The 17,094-nt window shown below is 48.7% G+C and overlaps 1 protein-coding gene and 1 pseudogene across 2 annotated transcripts; one reads left to right on the top strand and one right to left on the bottom strand.

The window, feature by feature from the left end:
- The window catches only part of LOC112806150 (non-selective voltage-gated ion channel VDAC3 pseudogene), a 28,663-nt pseudogene extending 27,970 nt beyond the window's left edge, over positions 1–693 (bottom strand).
- Positions 548–10,007, top strand: FZD4 (frizzled class receptor 4). 2 transcript variants are annotated; one of them, XM_073879845.1, is made up of 4 exons: positions 548–679; positions 1,056–1,508; positions 3,616–4,878; positions 9,583–10,007. In XM_073879845.1, the coding sequence occupies exons 2-4, from the start codon at positions 1,224–1,226 to the stop codon at positions 9,625–9,627; spliced, it is 1,593 nt and encodes a 530-aa protein (XP_073735946.1). In that variant the 5' UTR covers positions 548–679; positions 1,056–1,223; the 3' UTR covers positions 9,628–10,007. The 2 variants fall into 2 exon arrangements, with proteins under 2 accessions (XP_073735946.1, XP_025750055.1); XM_025894270.2 differs by having other exon boundaries at positions 3,616–10,007.
- Positions 10,008–17,094: the final 7,087 nt, after the last annotated feature.

The raw sequence follows: 17,094 nt of genomic DNA, 5'->3' as shown, positions 1-17,094 counted from the left end.
CTTCGCCTCCTGTGCACAGGTCAAGCCTCTCCCCTCCCGCCCTCTCACCCTCCCAACCTTATTTAGAAACCGTGTCCTCGACACAGGAAGGGCGGCGGGCCGAGAAGCACGGAGCGTCCCGGTCTCATTTCCTTTTGAATCCCCCTGTGGAATTTCATTTCATACGGTGAGGAAATCGGAGCGCGAGACCGTCGGCTGGTCGGCTGCTCCGGGGCGCCTCCCCCACTCGCGGCTGGAGACAGGCAGCTCCCGGGCGCAGGTCGGGCCGAGTCTGGGGGCGGGGAGACGCGGCCCGGCTCCAACCCAAGCAAGTTAGCAGTGAAAATAGCTGCGAGCTTGCGTTGTACCAGGCACGGGGCTAAGCGTTTTACGCATTACCTCTAATCCTCCCAAGTCTCTTTACGGATGAGGAAACTGACGCCGAGAGATTGAGCAATTTGCTGAAGGTTACAAAGCCAGGATTTAAAGCCACAGTCTTTGTAAATCTAAAGCCCGTGTTCTTTGTGTACGTTTCTCTGCCTGATAGGTAGCCACGGGCCGAGGTGACAGCCGGAAGAGTGGAAGGAAAGGGAGTCGACTGATCTGGGAGCATTTCTCACCTGGAAGAGGTGGGGGCAGGCTGGCCCGGCTGGAGCAACTCGGCTCCATCCCTGCCTGGCCCCCGAGCGCCGCGAACCGGGTGGGAGGAAAGTGAGAGCCGGGAAGCCGGGCGGGGCGCTCCGGGAGGGAGGGAGGGAGAGAAGGGCGGGGGAGGAGGGCTGGCGGGCGGGCGGGGGCCTGACCCTTCCAGCGGCAGAGCGTCCCCGCCCCTCGCTGCCCACGGCGCCCGGCCATTGGAGAGGCGCACTGTCCGTCCCGCCCCGCCACCGCCCAGCCAACCTCTAGCGCCGCGCAGGGCTCGGGCGGTGAGAGCGGCGCGGCGCTGGGTGCTGGCGGGTTTCGCCGAGAGGCAGAGCGGACGGGGCCGGCGCTGGGTTGGGGGCTCGCTGCCTGCAGCCATGCCCCTCGCAGTTTGTCCTTCGGCCCCGGCTACGGGCGTCTAATATCCCATACAGTCGCGCGCAGCTGCCAGAGACCCGGCCGCTGCCCCTTCTTCGCCCTTGGCGCCTTATCACACTCCATTCCCGGGAGTTGGGAGCAGCGCGGGCAGCCGGCGCCCCCGTGCAAACTGGGGGTGTCTGCTGGACGCCCCCCCGCCGCCGTCGCTGCCCCCGGCTCTGGCCATGGCCTGGCGGGGCGCAGTGCCGAGCGTCCTGGGGGCGCCCGGGGGCATCGATCTCAGTCTGCGGCTGCTGCTGCCGTTGCTGCTGCTCCTGGAGCCAGCGCGGGGCTTCGGGGACGAGGAGGAGAGGCGCTGCGACCCCATCCGCATCTCCATGTGCCAGAACCTGGGCTACAACGTGACCAAGATGCCCAACCTGGTGGGGCACGAGCTGCAGACAGACGCCGAACTGCAGCTGACAACTTTCACGCCGCTCATCCAGTACGGCTGCTCCAGCCAGCTGCAGGTGGGCGCCCCCACCCCCACCCCCTGGCGGGACGGGACCCCTTGGGCGGGGACGCCCCAAACTAACTCCGTGAAGCCCTTGCCAGGCCAAGCCCCCTGCCCCCTTCCAAGGCTGAAGGGTAAAACTATCCTGGAAAAGTGATTTCCACCCCCACTTTTTTGTCCCTTCTCAGGGACTGGAAGCCAAAACGTTGTGTAAGTCGTCTGGCCTGCGAAAGAACCCACTCTTACACCCCGCCCTTCCGTTTTTCTCCCCTGCTCACCCGTGTCTGGCCAAGCCCCTAACCCCAGTGGAGCTGAGGGTTATCTTTGCCAAGGATTCTGGCTGCCGCTGCTCGGTGGGCGAGTCCGCCAGCTGCAACTAAGACTTGGAAGGAGAGATAAGGAGCCGGGAACTTCTCCTCCCTCTCCGACCTCCTTTCTCCCCCATATTTTGGGGGTGGGTTATTAAATGAAACCCCACTGCTTCGTTTTCTGCGGAGTGGCCTTTCCTCGCGTCGTCCTGCATGACTTTAGAGGTCATGCAGGAAGGAATGGTTGGGTGGCTTGAGATCATTTTGATCCTCAGGGTTGAGGGCAGATTTAGGATTTGGTGGGGAGAAAACACAGCTTGGGGAAAAGGTGATAGTGTGTGGTCAAGCTCCAGGAAGGTATTTTGTATATTAGAAGATTTTTTTCAGTCGGTAAAAATTTTAAAGCTTCTGTAATGATAGAGAAAATGCTCAGTCTACAATAGGTGAAGAAATAATTTGCATATACAGCATGATTATAATCTTACAAAACCAACAACCTATTCACTTTTTAAAAAAGGAACTAAAAGAGATTTTTAAAAAAGGGTTAGCACTAGTTGTGTTTTGGTTGGTGAGGTGACGAGTGAGTTTTAGAAATTTAGACAGCAGAGAACCTGGGAAAAAAAATAGAGGGTAGTTGTCCAGGCTGAAAGCTTCAGAAATCCGTGGTTCTGGTTGTAACTTCTGAGAGATAAGAAACAGGCAGGCAGCTTACTTAGTAGGTGCATGTTTTTACATAGGTCATTTTAAAAGTTGGACTGTGGTTTCAGAAAGATGGTTGGGATTAGACCTGTTGCTGCTGAAATGTCCCTTCGGAGTCTTCAGAACTTTAGAACTAGGTTATAAAAGCTTAAGAAATGATCCTCTAGCTCTCAGTTTGGAAACAGCACATATCCTGACATCAGTGGCAATTTTGTTGGAGAAACAGCTTTTGCAGGGATATATATTTTTAATTACATGTATCCTGGGGAAGCAGCCAAGCTGTTTTGAAGGACAGGACTGGATCCCTTTACATGCTGGAAAATAGTTACTTGTAACTCTAGACTTCATAGACAACATCTGTAAGGAGCCAAGCCGACTGTTTATCAATGCTGGAAGAATTGAGGACAGCAACTGGACTCTCCCCTGCTGGTACTGCAGTTCCAGGGACTTCACATTTATATTTTTCTATTGTGTTTCATTATTATTCATTGAGGAAACCTGCCCAAACAAAGCCCTGGTGACCAGAGACCTCAACCTGCATCCCATCCTTGGGTCTACTAGTGTCTCAATTAGGACATTTTCTGTTTCAGTATGGGACTGATTAAAAAAATAAATTTTAGGGGATAAAGTAAAGTAGAGAAAAGAGAGAATATTAATAGGAGAAAAGCCGGATCTACATTTTTTTTAACATTTATTTTTATGGTGATAAAGAAATGAGGACAAAAATAGATTATCCCATCACTGGAATGACTCAGTCATTCAATTAGTCTGTTCAGCTCTTTCAAAGAGGGAGACGCAAAGTCAAGTCTTAAGGTTTATTTTCTTAAGCATTATGCAAAAAAGGGATTATGTAATCCTTTAGGTCCTTTTAATATGTTTATTTATTTATGTTTTCTGGGAAAGGATTGCTAGAACCCGAAGAAGCAAAGTGTGCAAGCAACAGTTTTTTTTAGGCACCCTAGTCTGAGGTCAGAGTAAGCAGTCAGAGTCCCTATCCTATAGCTGGTTTAAAAGTCGGTATGTACTTTGCCTGGAAGCATTCAACTCCGCTTCGTGCAAGCGTTTGGTCAGACTTCCAAGTCATTGTTTTCTTTGTTCATTTCATTACTTTTCCAGTTCTTCCTTTGTTCGGTTTATGTGCCAATGTGCACAGAGAAGATCAACATCCCCATCGGCCCTTGCGGCGGCATGTGTCTTTCAGTCAAGAGGCGCTGTGAACCCGTCCTGAAGGAATTTGGGTTTGCCTGGCCAGAGAGCCTGAACTGCAGCAAATTCCCACCCCAGAATGACCACAACCACATGTGCATGGAAGGGCCAGGTGATGAGGAGGTGCCATTACCTCACAAAACCCCCATGCAGCCTGGGGAAGAGTGCCACTCCGTAGGCACCAACTCGGATCAATACATCTGGGTGAAAAGGAGCCTGAACTGTGTTCTCAAGTGTGGCTATGATGCTGGCTTGTATAGCCGCTCAGCCAAGGAGTTCACAGACATCTGGATGGCCGTGTGGGCCAGTCTGTGCTTCATCTCCACCGCCTTCACGGTGCTCACCTTCCTGATCGATTCCTCCAGGTTTTCCTACCCTGAGCGCCCCATCATATTTCTCAGTATGTGCTATAATATTTATAGCATTGCTTATATTGTCAGGCTGACCGTGGGCCGGGAAAGGATATCCTGCGATTTTGAAGAGGCAGCAGAACCTGTTCTCATCCAAGAAGGACTTAAGAACACAGGATGTGCAATCATTTTCTTGCTGATGTACTTTTTTGGAATGGCCAGCTCCATCTGGTGGGTTATTCTGACACTCACTTGGTTTTTGGCAGCGGGACTCAAATGGGGTCATGAGGCCATTGAGATGCACAGCTCTTATTTCCACATTGCCGCCTGGGCCATCCCTGCTGTGAAAACCATTGTCATCTTGATTATGAGACTGGTGGATGCGGATGAACTGACTGGCCTGTGCTACGTCGGGAACCAAAACCTCGATGCCCTCACAGGCTTTGTGGTGGCTCCCCTCTTCACTTACTTGGTGATCGGAACTCTATTCATCGCGGCCGGTTTAGTGGCCTTGTTCAAAATTCGGTCCAATCTGCAAAAGGATGGGACAAAGACGGACAAGTTGGAAAGGCTGATGGTCAAGATTGGGGTCTTCTCAGTCCTATACACGGTGCCTGCCACCTGTGTGATTGCCTGTTATTTCTATGAAATCTCCAACTGGGCGCTCTTCCGGTATTCTGCAGATGACTCCAATATGGCAGTGGAAATGTTGAAAATTTTTATGTCTTTGCTGGTGGGCATCACTTCAGGCATGTGGATTTGGTCTGCCAAAACTCTGCACACCTGGCAGAAGTGTTCTAACAGATTGGTGAATTCTGGGAAGGTAAAGAGAGAAAAGCGGGGTAATGGTTGGGTGAAGCCTGGGAAAGGCAACGAAACTGTGGTATAAGGCTAACTGGGCTCCACGCTTTCCAAATTTTGAAGGCATTGGGGGGGGGGGGGAATGCTAGCATTTTGGTGCAAGTGCGACTAAAAGTTTCCTGCAGTGAATCTCAGTTTGAGCAGACTGGCAACACTTAAGTGACCCCTCTAAGCCACCACCTCCTGCCCCCCCGCCCCCACTCCCCAGCATCATAAAAGGATTTTGCTGCAGACTTTGGAATGATCCACAATGGAAAAGCCAGTTAGAGGCTTTCAAAGCTGTGAAAAATCAAAACATTGATCACTTTAGCAGTTCGCAGCTTGGAGCGTGGAGGTCCTGCCTAGATTCCAGGAGCATCCAGGGCGAAGCTGCTTTTCCCTGTAGAGTGAGATCTGAGCTGTGAGTAGGTAACTCGCAGGGAGAAAGATTAACTTTTTTAACCCTTAAAATCTTAGATACTAACTGGGTCTTTCAGATAGCAAAGCAATCTATAAACACTGGAGACACTGGGTTCAGACAAGTGTTAGAAGAGTTTTATAGTTGGGCTGATCTAACATAAACATTTTCTGTGGTGCACAGTCTGCTGTTTAGAACTTTGTGGATTGTTCTCCTAAGAGGTGGTGTCAGAATCTTTCAGTGCCTTTGTCGTAAGACAGAATTGTTTGAAAAAACAGAAGTACTGTACAAACACACATAAGGTGTCCAGTGGATTTTTCTTCTCTCTCTTCCTCTTAAATTTCAACATCCCTGTTCTAGGCTGCTGCTGTTTTCTTCATTTTACATTAATGACTCAAAATAGGTATTTTTATAGGATTTTTTTTTGCACTGCAGCATGCCTAATGAGGGGGAAAGTAAGGGTGATTCACTTTCTGACAATCATTTAATTCAGAGGAAAATGAGATTTATCAAGTTGACTTACCTTACCGACCCGGGAGACCTCTTGCATTGAGCAATGGGGACTTAATATATTTTACTTTGTGTGATTGCATCTATGCAGACGCCAGTCTGGAAGAGCTAAAATGTTAAGTTTCTTGGCAACTTTGCGTTCACACAGATTAGCTGTGTAATTTGTGTGTGTCAATTACAATTAAAAGCACATTCTTGCACCATGACATAATAGTATACTCAACTGACTTTAAAAACTATGGTCAGCTTGCATTCTCAGAATGATAGTGCCTTTCTTTCCTTTAGCATAAGAATGTTATCAGTCTAGTCTACTACCCACAATGAAGAGTTTTCTGTTTTGTAGAGAGAACTAAGGACAGCTAATCCAACTACTTGGTGCGTAATTGTTTCCTAGTAATTGGCAAAGGCTCCTTATAAGATTTCATTGGAGGCAGTGTGGCCTGGAGTATTTATATGGTGCTTAATGAATCTCCAGAATTCCAGCCAGGAGCTTGATTGGTTAGTAGGGAATAAAGTGTAGACCATATGAAATGAACTGCAAACTCTTAACAGCACAGGTCTTAATTGCCTTTTGCAGGGGTATCCAGAGCTTTTAAAATTTATGCTTTATGTTCCTCACAATGGGGTACCCCCCTAGCAGCCTCTCAAAAAGTTGCAATTCTTTTAAAATTGTTACTGGACTCTCTCTTAACCTGCCTTAGGCCTTCTAGTCACCAGCTCTCTGGGACAAACTGTTGACAATGTCACAGGTTGCTCTCCTTGTAGCTCATACCTATCTTTGCTTCAGCGGCTACTTTGCAATGACTCATTTATTTATTCATACCCTACCCCACCCCCCTTTTAAAAACAGGTAGGAAAACTCTTGGATCGCCTTTCTTTGTGGAAAAACATTTCCAGGGACTCATTCCCGAATAGGTGGTCAGATTCTCGAGATACGTGTGTCGTTTTCTGTCTTTATGTCTGTGGTTTGACACTTTCCTTTCTTCTTTCTTTTTGGGGCCTCCTGAGCCATCTGAGGTGAAGATGCGTATAAGGTCTGTTGTGTCTTTTGGGAGGGAAAGTCTCGGGGCTTTGAGGACAGATGCTAACTGGGCACGGGTGGTCCCTGGTGTGTGTGTGCGCCGAGCCCTAGTACCTTGGCTGGACTCTGGGTCAGGGCTCCAGGAGCATGAGAAATGATCCCCAGAAGGACCAGTTGAACTCCATCTGAGACTACGTCGCCTCTGAAATACAAAATGTGAACTCCCTGTGCTGCTTGCAGACAGTTCCCAGAGCTGGCCAGGGCCCTGGAGCATGCACCCAGGGGCAGAGCCTGCCCTTACTCACGCTCCACTCAGTGTCTTGGGAGTTGTGCTGAGACTCCGGCCCAGGAAAGGGAAGAAGGACGGTACAGTGGGGCACTGGCCTTGCTGTGCGACTGTAGGGCTTTGTCACAGGCACGGAGTAGGTGTTCAATATTTGTGAATAATGAAATAATAATAAGAGTACTTGGGTGAACCTCTACATGCACATTCTGGAGCTAGTGCCCCGACAACTTTCTGGGTTTATAGCATGTCCTGTCTGCAAATCTCTGGCCTCCCCAGGGGAAAGTATATTTGATTAGAAGTGGCCCTTGGTGCAGCCTGGATTAGTAGCCCTAGTTATCAGGGCTTGGGCCTTTCCTTTCACATTCCAGACAATGGAGAGTGTTTACGGTTTCAGGAAAAGAGCTTTGTGGCTGAGGTCAGTTACCAGTTACCTTGACATGACTCCATCACCTCTTAAGTTGCTATTTGTTTAAAAAAAAAAAAAAGTCAATTATTAGCACATTTATCGAGTGTCCACTCTGTGTAAAGCCCTGTGTTAGGCACCTCAGGGGACGTCGAGGAGTACAAAGCTCTGTTTTTCTCAATGACCTGAACTGAGGGTGCTCCTGGGTCTGCTGAATTTTGCTGTTGGTTTTGGGGAAGGAGGACGGGCCTCTGAATGTTCATCCGTTTCACTGTCTCCCGTCCCATAAACCGCTTCCTGGGTCTTTCTGCCTTTACTGTCTTTCTCAGCCCTCCCCACGATTTCCCTGCTAGTCAGTTACAGGGGTTTTGACAAAAGGCCTCAGCCCTGTTTCATGACCACTTCTGTGGAGATCCCCGAGGAAAACTACGAACACTGGCTGAAAGAATGTGAACTCCCACACCTCATGTGGCTGTGGGGGCAGGCTGTACAGGGCTTGGGGTGCTCCATGTGACGTGCACAGGGGAATTTGAGGACATCTTGCAAGGGAAAAGGTTAGGGCTGGGGTTTTTCTTGAAATCTAGAATAAGTAGGGATGATTGGAGCTTCCCACAAAATGCCTTGGCCTCTGGAGATTTTATTCAGCGGGGCCTAAGGGAACCTCTGTCCACCCTCTGCTCTGGCAAACCCCTCTTTCTCTTCCTTTGTAAAGGCCACCCTTCAGGGCAGAGGAACACGAGGTAGGGTGGAACTGGCCAGAACCATCTGGTTGAACTACTTGGTTGATTCATATCCTTTTTCCTCCCATTTCCTGATCTCTGAGACGGCTTCTGAGCTGGCAGCTTGCTCTGCGTCCTGAAACCAGAGAAGGGGGTGACACTGTTTATTTCCCTGAGATGCTCTCTGACTTTCCCCTCCCCAGTCACTCCCTCACCTGCACCCTGAAAGCCAGAATCAGGGACACTTCTGTGTTGAGTTTCTGAATTGTGACTTTACCAGCACCCTGAGCTCTTGTCTTCTCTGCTCCCTCCCCCCCCCAAGCCTCCCGGTCACTGAATTCAGGGCTTACTGTGTTAGCAACCAAGTCGGGACCCGAGGACACAGAGGAGCTCGATGGCCTCAGCCCTGGCGCGCAGACTCAGTTTACAGGGATGTCACCAGGCTGGTGCAGTCTGTGGCTTCTGGGGAGGTGGCCCCAGCAGCAGTCTGCAGGGAGAGCCACAGTGCACAGACTTTGGAAGGAGCCCCCCTACGTCCTGAATTTCATTCTGTGATGGGAGAGATTGGAGGGAGTTGCCTTTCCAGCCAATTATGTCCAGTCATTGGACTTTAGTGGTTCCTGGTATTCTTTTTTTGTATTTGGGTTCAGAGTCCTCCTCTGGGTTTGTATAATGCCTGGCGAAGGACCCAGGTTATCATTTTTCCTATGGGCCTAGGTCATAGATCTTAGAATCTCCTAGAAGAGCATTTTGCTCCTACCGGGGATCAGATACTGGAGCCTTAAATAATGGATTTTGTTTTCCTGTGGCCTGCTCAGAGCTCTCTGCCGCTGAGTCTTGCCATGCGCATATGTGGTCACGGCACCCTGGCTCTCACCAAGAGGGAAGTGAACCCTGACCCTCCCCAACAGGCCTCTTCCCTTCGGGCGGCCCATTTGCCCTATAGCAGCCTGTTCCTGTTTCTGATTTACCTATTTCCCTTCTTCTTCTTTGCACCAGCGAATTCCCTGTATTTGACCAGGCAGTTCGGAGAGGGCCTGTTTGGGGTCCTCTGTGAGCCATGTCCTCCAGGCTTTGGTGGCCCCCTGATCTCCTGCGATATTCAGGATCTGATCACTGTTATCTCAGAAGGGCTTCTGAGAAGAGGGGCGGGAGCAGCTCTGCTTCCCGAAGCCTGGTCCATCTTCTCCCCCAGGATGTTCTCCTCTCCATGTCCTGTTCATGGGCTCGGGCCCCAACTTGGTTGTGCACTTTGGGAGAGGGAGGCTGCTCTCTCGCTCTCTCCCCAGTGGGGCATCTAGGTGGTTCAGAATTTTTTCCTACCTCACAGGGATGTTGTGAGACTTTCGAAGGTCTGAGGATGAAGGCCCCTTGAACTCTTTGCAGGAAGGGTGGAGTAACTATCAAGTGTGACACGTGACAAGACGAACTGGGCCTCGGCCTGCTTGTGCAGCGGGCAGGCTGACGCCCTGTGGCCTGTCCTTGGGCCCCCGTGCTGCCCTGCAGCTCCAGCCACCTTGAGGCCAACCCCGGGGACTTTCAGATGTTCGACATACAGGTACCAGGCAAAGCCCTGCTACACGTGCCCTGATGAATTGCTGAACGTCAAAGGAAATGGACCCTGCTTTTAAGGATGTACAAACGTGTGTCTGCATTGATGTCTGTACTGTAAATTTCTAATTTATCACTGTACAAAAAAAAAAAACTTTGCTATTTAATTTTTGTATTAAAGGAAAATAAAGTTTTGTTTATTAACTGGTCTGAGATGTGGCGTGTTCCTGGAGGTATATAATAGTTCCCAGGAAGCACACATTCCCAGCAGTGAGAAATCGAGAATTTGGTCTGCAGGGCAGATTGGGAGCCTCTTTCTGAGAGCCTCTTTGTTTCTTTTTTGCTGGTGCTATTTTTCCCCTCTGAGATTTCTCCTGGGTCAGCAAACCCCTGAGGTCTAAGGTCAACAGAATTTATCACTACTGTGGTCATCAGTATCACTCAAATGGTCACATGATGCTTTGGAGGTAACCATAGTTCCCAAGCTGTCATCCATGACACTTCTTTTTGGCATTTCCACTCTGGGTGGCCATTTTTAATATTCTTTCCGAGCACCATTGACTTAATCTGGTGGCTTGAAAAAGTTTTTCCTATCACCACTAGAGCTTCAGGGGTCTTTAAAAGGGGCGAGGGGAATTTTTTTTTTTAACATTTTCATTAAATTTTTTTTTCCTGGCTACCCAGTGGTCATTTTGTATAATAGACATGGGAGTATGTCGTATCAGTCAACCAGGATGACGACTTCTTTCGTTAATTTTATAAATTGGGTGGTCTATGTCTCCATATCCAGAAGTCATCAGACAAAGCAAATTTGAAAGCCATTATCAGGACACTGTCCTGGGAGCAAATAATAAGGACACACAGACACAGACGAAAGGGGAACCATGGCCATTGGAGATGTCTGCTGTGGCCCAGAAGAGAACATCAACCCTCTTGGTTTGCCTTTAAATTACTTTCCACACCCTAGTTTCACCTGAATACCACCCTGTTTTGGTGTAAGGAAAAAGCCCAGGGAAGAAGGATCTGTAATACTATTCTCCTTCACTGCAGGTTGCTATTGTACTTGTATCTGAAACCATAAATGAAGGGAGGTATGTAATTTAAATTCTCTTCCCTGTAAGACGGGCTGTGTTTCTCATTACCTACTCATTAAGTAGTTATGAAGTTAAGGAAAAGTCAACACAATCTGGAATGAATTCATAATTGCACTTGTAGGAACACTTTCCATATGAAAATACCTTTATACTTACATGATTTCATCTTATTCTCATGGCATCTTTAAAGTAAGCAGGGCAGGCATTGTCTTGTTTGAGGAAGAACTGAAACTTCAGGCAAGGGACTCGCCCAGGGAGGTAGCAGGTTGGACAGCCTGGTCTTCTCACGCCCAGCCCATGGATTTTTGTTGTCTTACACACAGTGGTGAGGGGGTGCATTCACCCAAAAGACATGTTGAAGTCCTATCCCCTTGTACCTGTGAATATGAACTTATTTGGAAATAGGGTCTTTGCAGACGTAATTGGGTTAAAATGAGCTCACACTACATTTGGGTGGGTGCTCATTCAATGACTGGTGTCTTTATAGTAAGGGGGCAGTTTGGGCACAGACACTGAGAGGAGATATGGCCTTGTGAAGGCAAAGGCAGAGATGAGGGTGATGCAGCTGCCGGCCAGGCCGGAAACACCAAGGATTTTCAGCCTCCCGAAAGTTAGGAGGGAAGGAAGAACAATTCTTCCTCAGAACTTCCAATGGCAGCCAGCCCTGCCGACACCTTGACTGCAGACCTGTAGCCTTCGTACCTGCATGAGAATACACCTCTGGGTCTGAAGCCACCCGGTTTGTGACCATTGGTTATGGCAGCCCTAGGAAACGAAAACCTACTCGATTCCTTGGATTCCTTCAACCACTGCAAACAGTTTGGTGGGAATGGGTAAATGTTTTGTCAGGCAACTCTCAATAATGAGACCTGGCCATGAGCTTCTGTTAAGGATTATGTAGCATAAATCACTGGGATAAGTTTCTTTATCTGCAAACTGGACACCTCTAGAATCAACCCCATGATCCCTGACACTCAACTGACTTAAGCTGGTCTTGGCTGGTCTCCCGCCCACCCCCGCAATGGGAGCTCTGTGTGCAGGGCCAGGACCTTGACTGGAATGTGGCCCAAGGGTTTTTAGCATTTCTGTCCTGAGAACTGATTTTTTCTTTCCCATTTTAGCTTTCACATGCGATCACAATTTTAAAGTTGAGCTCACTCCTGGCTAGAGAGGTCAGCCTCAGCTTCCTGTCTTCAGAGGTTCCGTGGACAGAAACAAATCACGCTTGGAAAAGGCCGTCATCCTCTCCTCAGTTTTCCTTCCCAGGGCAGCAGGGTTGGAGGAATGGGAGCATCTCGCTAAATGTGAAAATGTTGGACATGCAAAGGTGTATTCCAAAAGGCTTTCGAAATGGGCCTTGGCCCCATCTGAAATTCCTAAAATCACCCTGTCCTCTTTCTCAGCTCATTCTCAGGCTAGGAGAATGCATGCATTCACCTGCCCTCACGCAAAGGATTCCAATGTCTCACTCCCAGGAGAGAGAATAAAAATTAAAATTTACTACATTTCACCTCAGTGTCCTGATGCTCATTAGCCTCCTGTGTGGTTTCCTCTAAGTGCCTGATCCTGTTTTCACCCAAGGGCATGCCTAATCTCCTGGCGAGCCCACCTTATCAGTGCCTTTCTTTTTAAGAGATGAAGTGATTGGCTACCGAAGTTTTCTAAAATGCCCGAGGGTTGCATCATTTCACATGATAGGAGGCAAATGGGTCGAGTATAAAACCATGAGATGGAATTGATAAATCACATAGGACAATTTGTCCACGCTTTCCCTCTCACTCCCTTGCTTTTTCATAGGTGTTTCCCTTTGCCTAGAATGCCCCTTCCATCTTTCCTCATCCAGGGAAAGTCGTGCCTGTTCGTCATCCAAGACTCGAGTCTTGAGTCATCTCTTCTGGGAAGACGTCCTTGACTCTCCTCCTTACACTTCTGGCCTTTCCTTCTTACCATAGTCTAAGCCTCTGGGAGCCTTCATGGCACTGTTTGTAATGGTCTCTTCATGTGTCCATCTCCTCACTGGACTGATATCCCTGAGGATGACTCTGGGTGCCCAAAGGTGCCTGCCTGTGTGCCCTTGGGGCCTGGTGCTAGCCGTGCCTGACACAGGGCACGAGTCTCAGGAATGTCTATGGAAAGAAGGCTGGAGGGAGGCAGGGCTTTTAGGTAGGCGAACCGGGGCGGGGGGGGGGGGGGGGGTTGGTGACAAACATAACCAGCATAGGAAAGAAATCAGAGCTAACAATAAGAGCCATCACATAGGCAGGACTTTCTGGAAAGATGCTCTGGCAAAATTCTCAAAGAAAATTCTCTAGTCTCAAAGACAGGTTTGAGAATGATCACCTACCCCTGTGTTGCTTATTGTTAGTTGTCTTTTTCCCTTCTTTTTTCCTCCTTCCCCTCCGGAACAACATTTGCTGCGAGCCTACTGTTTGTAGAATATGGGCCAGGCTGGGGAAGGGGGAGATGGAGTGCTTGTAAAAAGCCGCAAAAAGACAAGGTCCAACTTAGAGTCCAAAAGTGCAGATGACAAAACAGAGAAAGAATTCAGCTGTTACTAACAAGCTTAAAACTCCAAACCTTGAGAAACAAATCCTCTACTGCTTAGTAAATATTTGTTGAATAGCTGAATGAGGGCCCATCATGCACCAGCCACTGTCCTGGGAGGGCACTGTAGGGGACACCGAGATAAGTAAGGTACTACGTCTCCCTCCAGAAGTTCATCGCCTGCACCGCACGTCCTGCTCTATCCCTACCTGCTAAAGGATCAGTGCTCCTCTTCCTAGCTCATTTACTATGTAATTTCTCCCTAACCGAAGTCCCAGGACCTAGCTGGTTTCGCTCAGAAAGAACAGCTTCTGAGTACCGAGTACAATGGGAAAACATTCTTCAAACTGTTGTCATCTCATCGTTCGATTGCGAAAATGACACTTCTGCCTCAATAGGTAAATGTGTAGGGAGGCAGGGGGAAGAGAAGAAAGGAAGGGGTGGACCCCAGAGACCACCACTCTTAAGATTTGGTCTGTTCATCACAACCATCCGCTGATTTCAGTATGTAAAAAATAAAACATAAAAACGTACTCATGAGGGGTGCCTGGGTGGCTCAGTCTGTTAGGCGTCTGCCTTCCACTCAGTCATGATCCCGAAGTCTTGGGATCGAGCCCCTCATCAGGCTCCCTGCTCCGCGGGGAGTCTCCTTCTCCCTCTGCTTGCAGCTTCCCTTGCTTGTATTCTCTCTAAGAAATAAAATCTTTAAAAAACAAAAACAAAACGTACTCGAGACATGCCACTGAAGGCACTGAATCATCAGAACGGCTAACCACCTGCACCTGAGCATCTTTTCTAGCAGCCATGTTAATTTGGAATATTTGCTCTGAATGGGTAGCTGCGTAGGTGGGTGTGCCTTGTGTCCTCCGAGCCCGTTCCCTTGCTTCTCTCATGTCGTAATTCTATAAATCGAAAGGGACTATTCTGTAGAACTTTAAAAAAGCATGTGGTCAATCCCCATTTCCTCGTTTACGCAGAATGAGAGGAATAAATGTGCGAATCAACGTGCTGAGAAGAGTGGCCTGTTGGGGGTGCAGGCGGCCAGCGCTCAGAGGAACTAGAACTGGAGATTCTTGGAGTGGGAGGGAAGGTGGCCCGAAGCCAAGTTAGGAGAGGCTTGGGAGGCCGTGCCGTCCCCCGTGCCCCCACGCCGGGCACAGTGTGAGGGCAGGGAGGGCTCCGGTCCACGCCAGTGGTTCCGCACAGCCCGCCCTAGCTGCCGCAGGGACCGGGGCTGTAGCCCGGGCAGAGGCCGGGCAGAGGCCGGCCCACCAGTTTGGACGAGAAACCACGAAGGCCTGAGGGAGGGTGGTCGCAGAGGGTTGCAAAGGCCGAGGCGACGTTCAGAGAAACCACAACACGCGGCGTCCTCCACGGCCCTGTTCTGCGAGCCGAATCTTTGCTTTCTGGGCTGGGGTGTTTCAAGGCCAGAAGCTTTCTGTTTGCTCTGCGCACCTGGTCCCGCACCCTCCCTGCATTGCGAGCCACCAGCCGCAGGAAATGACTACCCGCACCAAAGGGCCTCCGCAATTTGCAAAACACTGCCCAGGCTGCCCTGGGGGGAGCTGGGATTTTCCTCGAATGAGGCTCCCTCCCTGGAAGGGCCCGGGTCGGCAGGACACCATTTGCCGGGCGCTGGAAGGAACGGGGAGCTTGTGTCTGGTTGTTCCTATCGGGCCGAGGGGCCCCACCACCTCTTCTGGACTCAGAGTTTCCTATCAAGACACACTTCCTAGAATAGCTGATACAAAGCCATAGGAAGGGCTGAATTTAGGACAAACTTAATCCCCAGTCATGTCCTTCCATAGATTTTATTTCTTGACACAGTTTTCTTTGCGGCTAGTCTGCACGGCCTAACCAGATCGCCGGAAAAAGATATCACGGGCACACATTTTTCCTAGTCTTTTTCCTTTTCAGTGAGAAATTCTATATAACATTTTCGATAAGTAAAAGAGAGAACCACTTCCTAGCTTTTTTTTTTTTAAACAACAGACCTTCCTTTTGGATTTACATCAGCATTTAGCTAACTTCCTGAACACTTCACCCATTTCCTGAACTTATTCTGAGGAAGGAAAAACATCCTCCTTCAGAAATAAATGCAAATAATCGCAGAGATTATTTTTATTAAATAAATAGTGTAAATGCAATGGAATTTCCTGCGCAATATACGTTTACTATGGGTTTTTCAACAAAATCTGTGGTGAGCCTGTAGGAACCATCTTCTTTACAGTTAGTCTGAGGAATTCTAACCATTATGTAGCTACTCCAGAGATAAGTTCTGAACATTTGCCATTTGTGTTGTAAAAAACATGTTTTGCTGAAGAAGTCTGAACGCTAGGGGGAATTGTTTTCTTTAGGTCTGCAATTTTGCAGCTTTCTTTCTTTTAAAACGGAGTTTTTATGACACCTAGCGGTGATCAAGGGAATGACATCTTCAGGGCAGAGGATCTACTCCATGGAGTGTCCCAGTAATTAGGATTTTTTTTTATTTTTTATTGTCATGTTAATCACCATACATTACATCATTAGTTCTTGATGTAGTGTTCCATGATTCATTGTTTGTGCATAACACCCAGTGCTCCACGCAGAATGTGCCCTCTTTAATACCCATCACCAGGCTAACCCATCCCCCCACCCCCCTGCCCTCTAGAACCCTCAGTTTGTTTCTCAGTCCATAGTCTCTCATGGTTCGTCTCCCCCTCCAACTTACTCCCCTTCATTTTCCCCCTCCTGCTATCTTCTTCTTTTTCTTTTTTCTTAACATATCTTGCATTATTTGTTTCAGAGGTACAGATCTGTGATTCAACAGTCTTGCACAATTCACAGTGCTCACCATAGCACATACCATACCCAATGTCTATCACCCAGCCACCCCATCCCTCCCACCCCCTAGTAATTAGGATTTTTCTTGTTTCTGCCTTTGCTTGGGAGAAAACACACCCCTTCCAAGGACTTCTTAGCCCATACTGCCCAGGAATCCTGAGAAGTGGTGACAAGGAAACAGCAACCGTTATGCGTTTCTGGAGATATTCTCTTCTCTTGATTAAAATTTCTTCGGAGGCAGCCCACCACCTAAGGCTAACCTCGTTCAATTTTAAGAATGAATAAAAAATGTGATGGGCGCCTGGGTGGCTCAGTTGGTTAAGCGACTGCCTTCGGCTCAGGTCATGATCCTGGAGTCCCGGGATCGGGTTCCGCATCGGGCTCCCTGCTCGGCAGGGAGTCTGCTTCTCCCTCTGACCCTCTCCCCTCTCATGCTGTCTCTCTATCTCATTCTCTCTCTCAAATAAATAAATAAAATCTTTAAAAAAAAATGTGAGACCTTGCAGAGGAAACACATCATACATCAAGCTGGGATCAGGTTTTTAAGTTTTTTTAATTTTTAAAATGAAAGTGCTTTCTCTGGGACAAGGCCTCCTCCCCTTCAGCCATCTTTTAGTGGAGAAGAACCATCCTTTTCTGGTGAATAAATCTCATTGGCATCTTAGAGATCTATTTTAGGCTGCCTGCCCATCATTTTTGAATGCTTTCCAGGGCCCTTCTTATGTTCTCTAGTGTTTGGCAGTGGTTGATTTTTATGGAGAGGTGATAGGGATCTGAGAGAGGCTGCTTGCCCCTCATCCCTACCCCATCCCTGCCTGGCAGCAGTCCAT

Source organism: Callorhinus ursinus, unplaced genomic scaffold (assembly GCF_003265705.2).
Source record: "Callorhinus ursinus isolate GAN/ISIS: 27379988/994484 unplaced genomic scaffold, GSC_fseal_2.0 scaffold35, whole genome shotgun sequence".
Taxonomy (NCBI): domain Eukaryota; kingdom Metazoa; phylum Chordata; class Mammalia; order Carnivora; family Otariidae; genus Callorhinus; species Callorhinus ursinus.
Note: the sequence above shows the minus strand (reverse complement) of the source record. Positions and strands in the feature narration are given on the sequence as shown.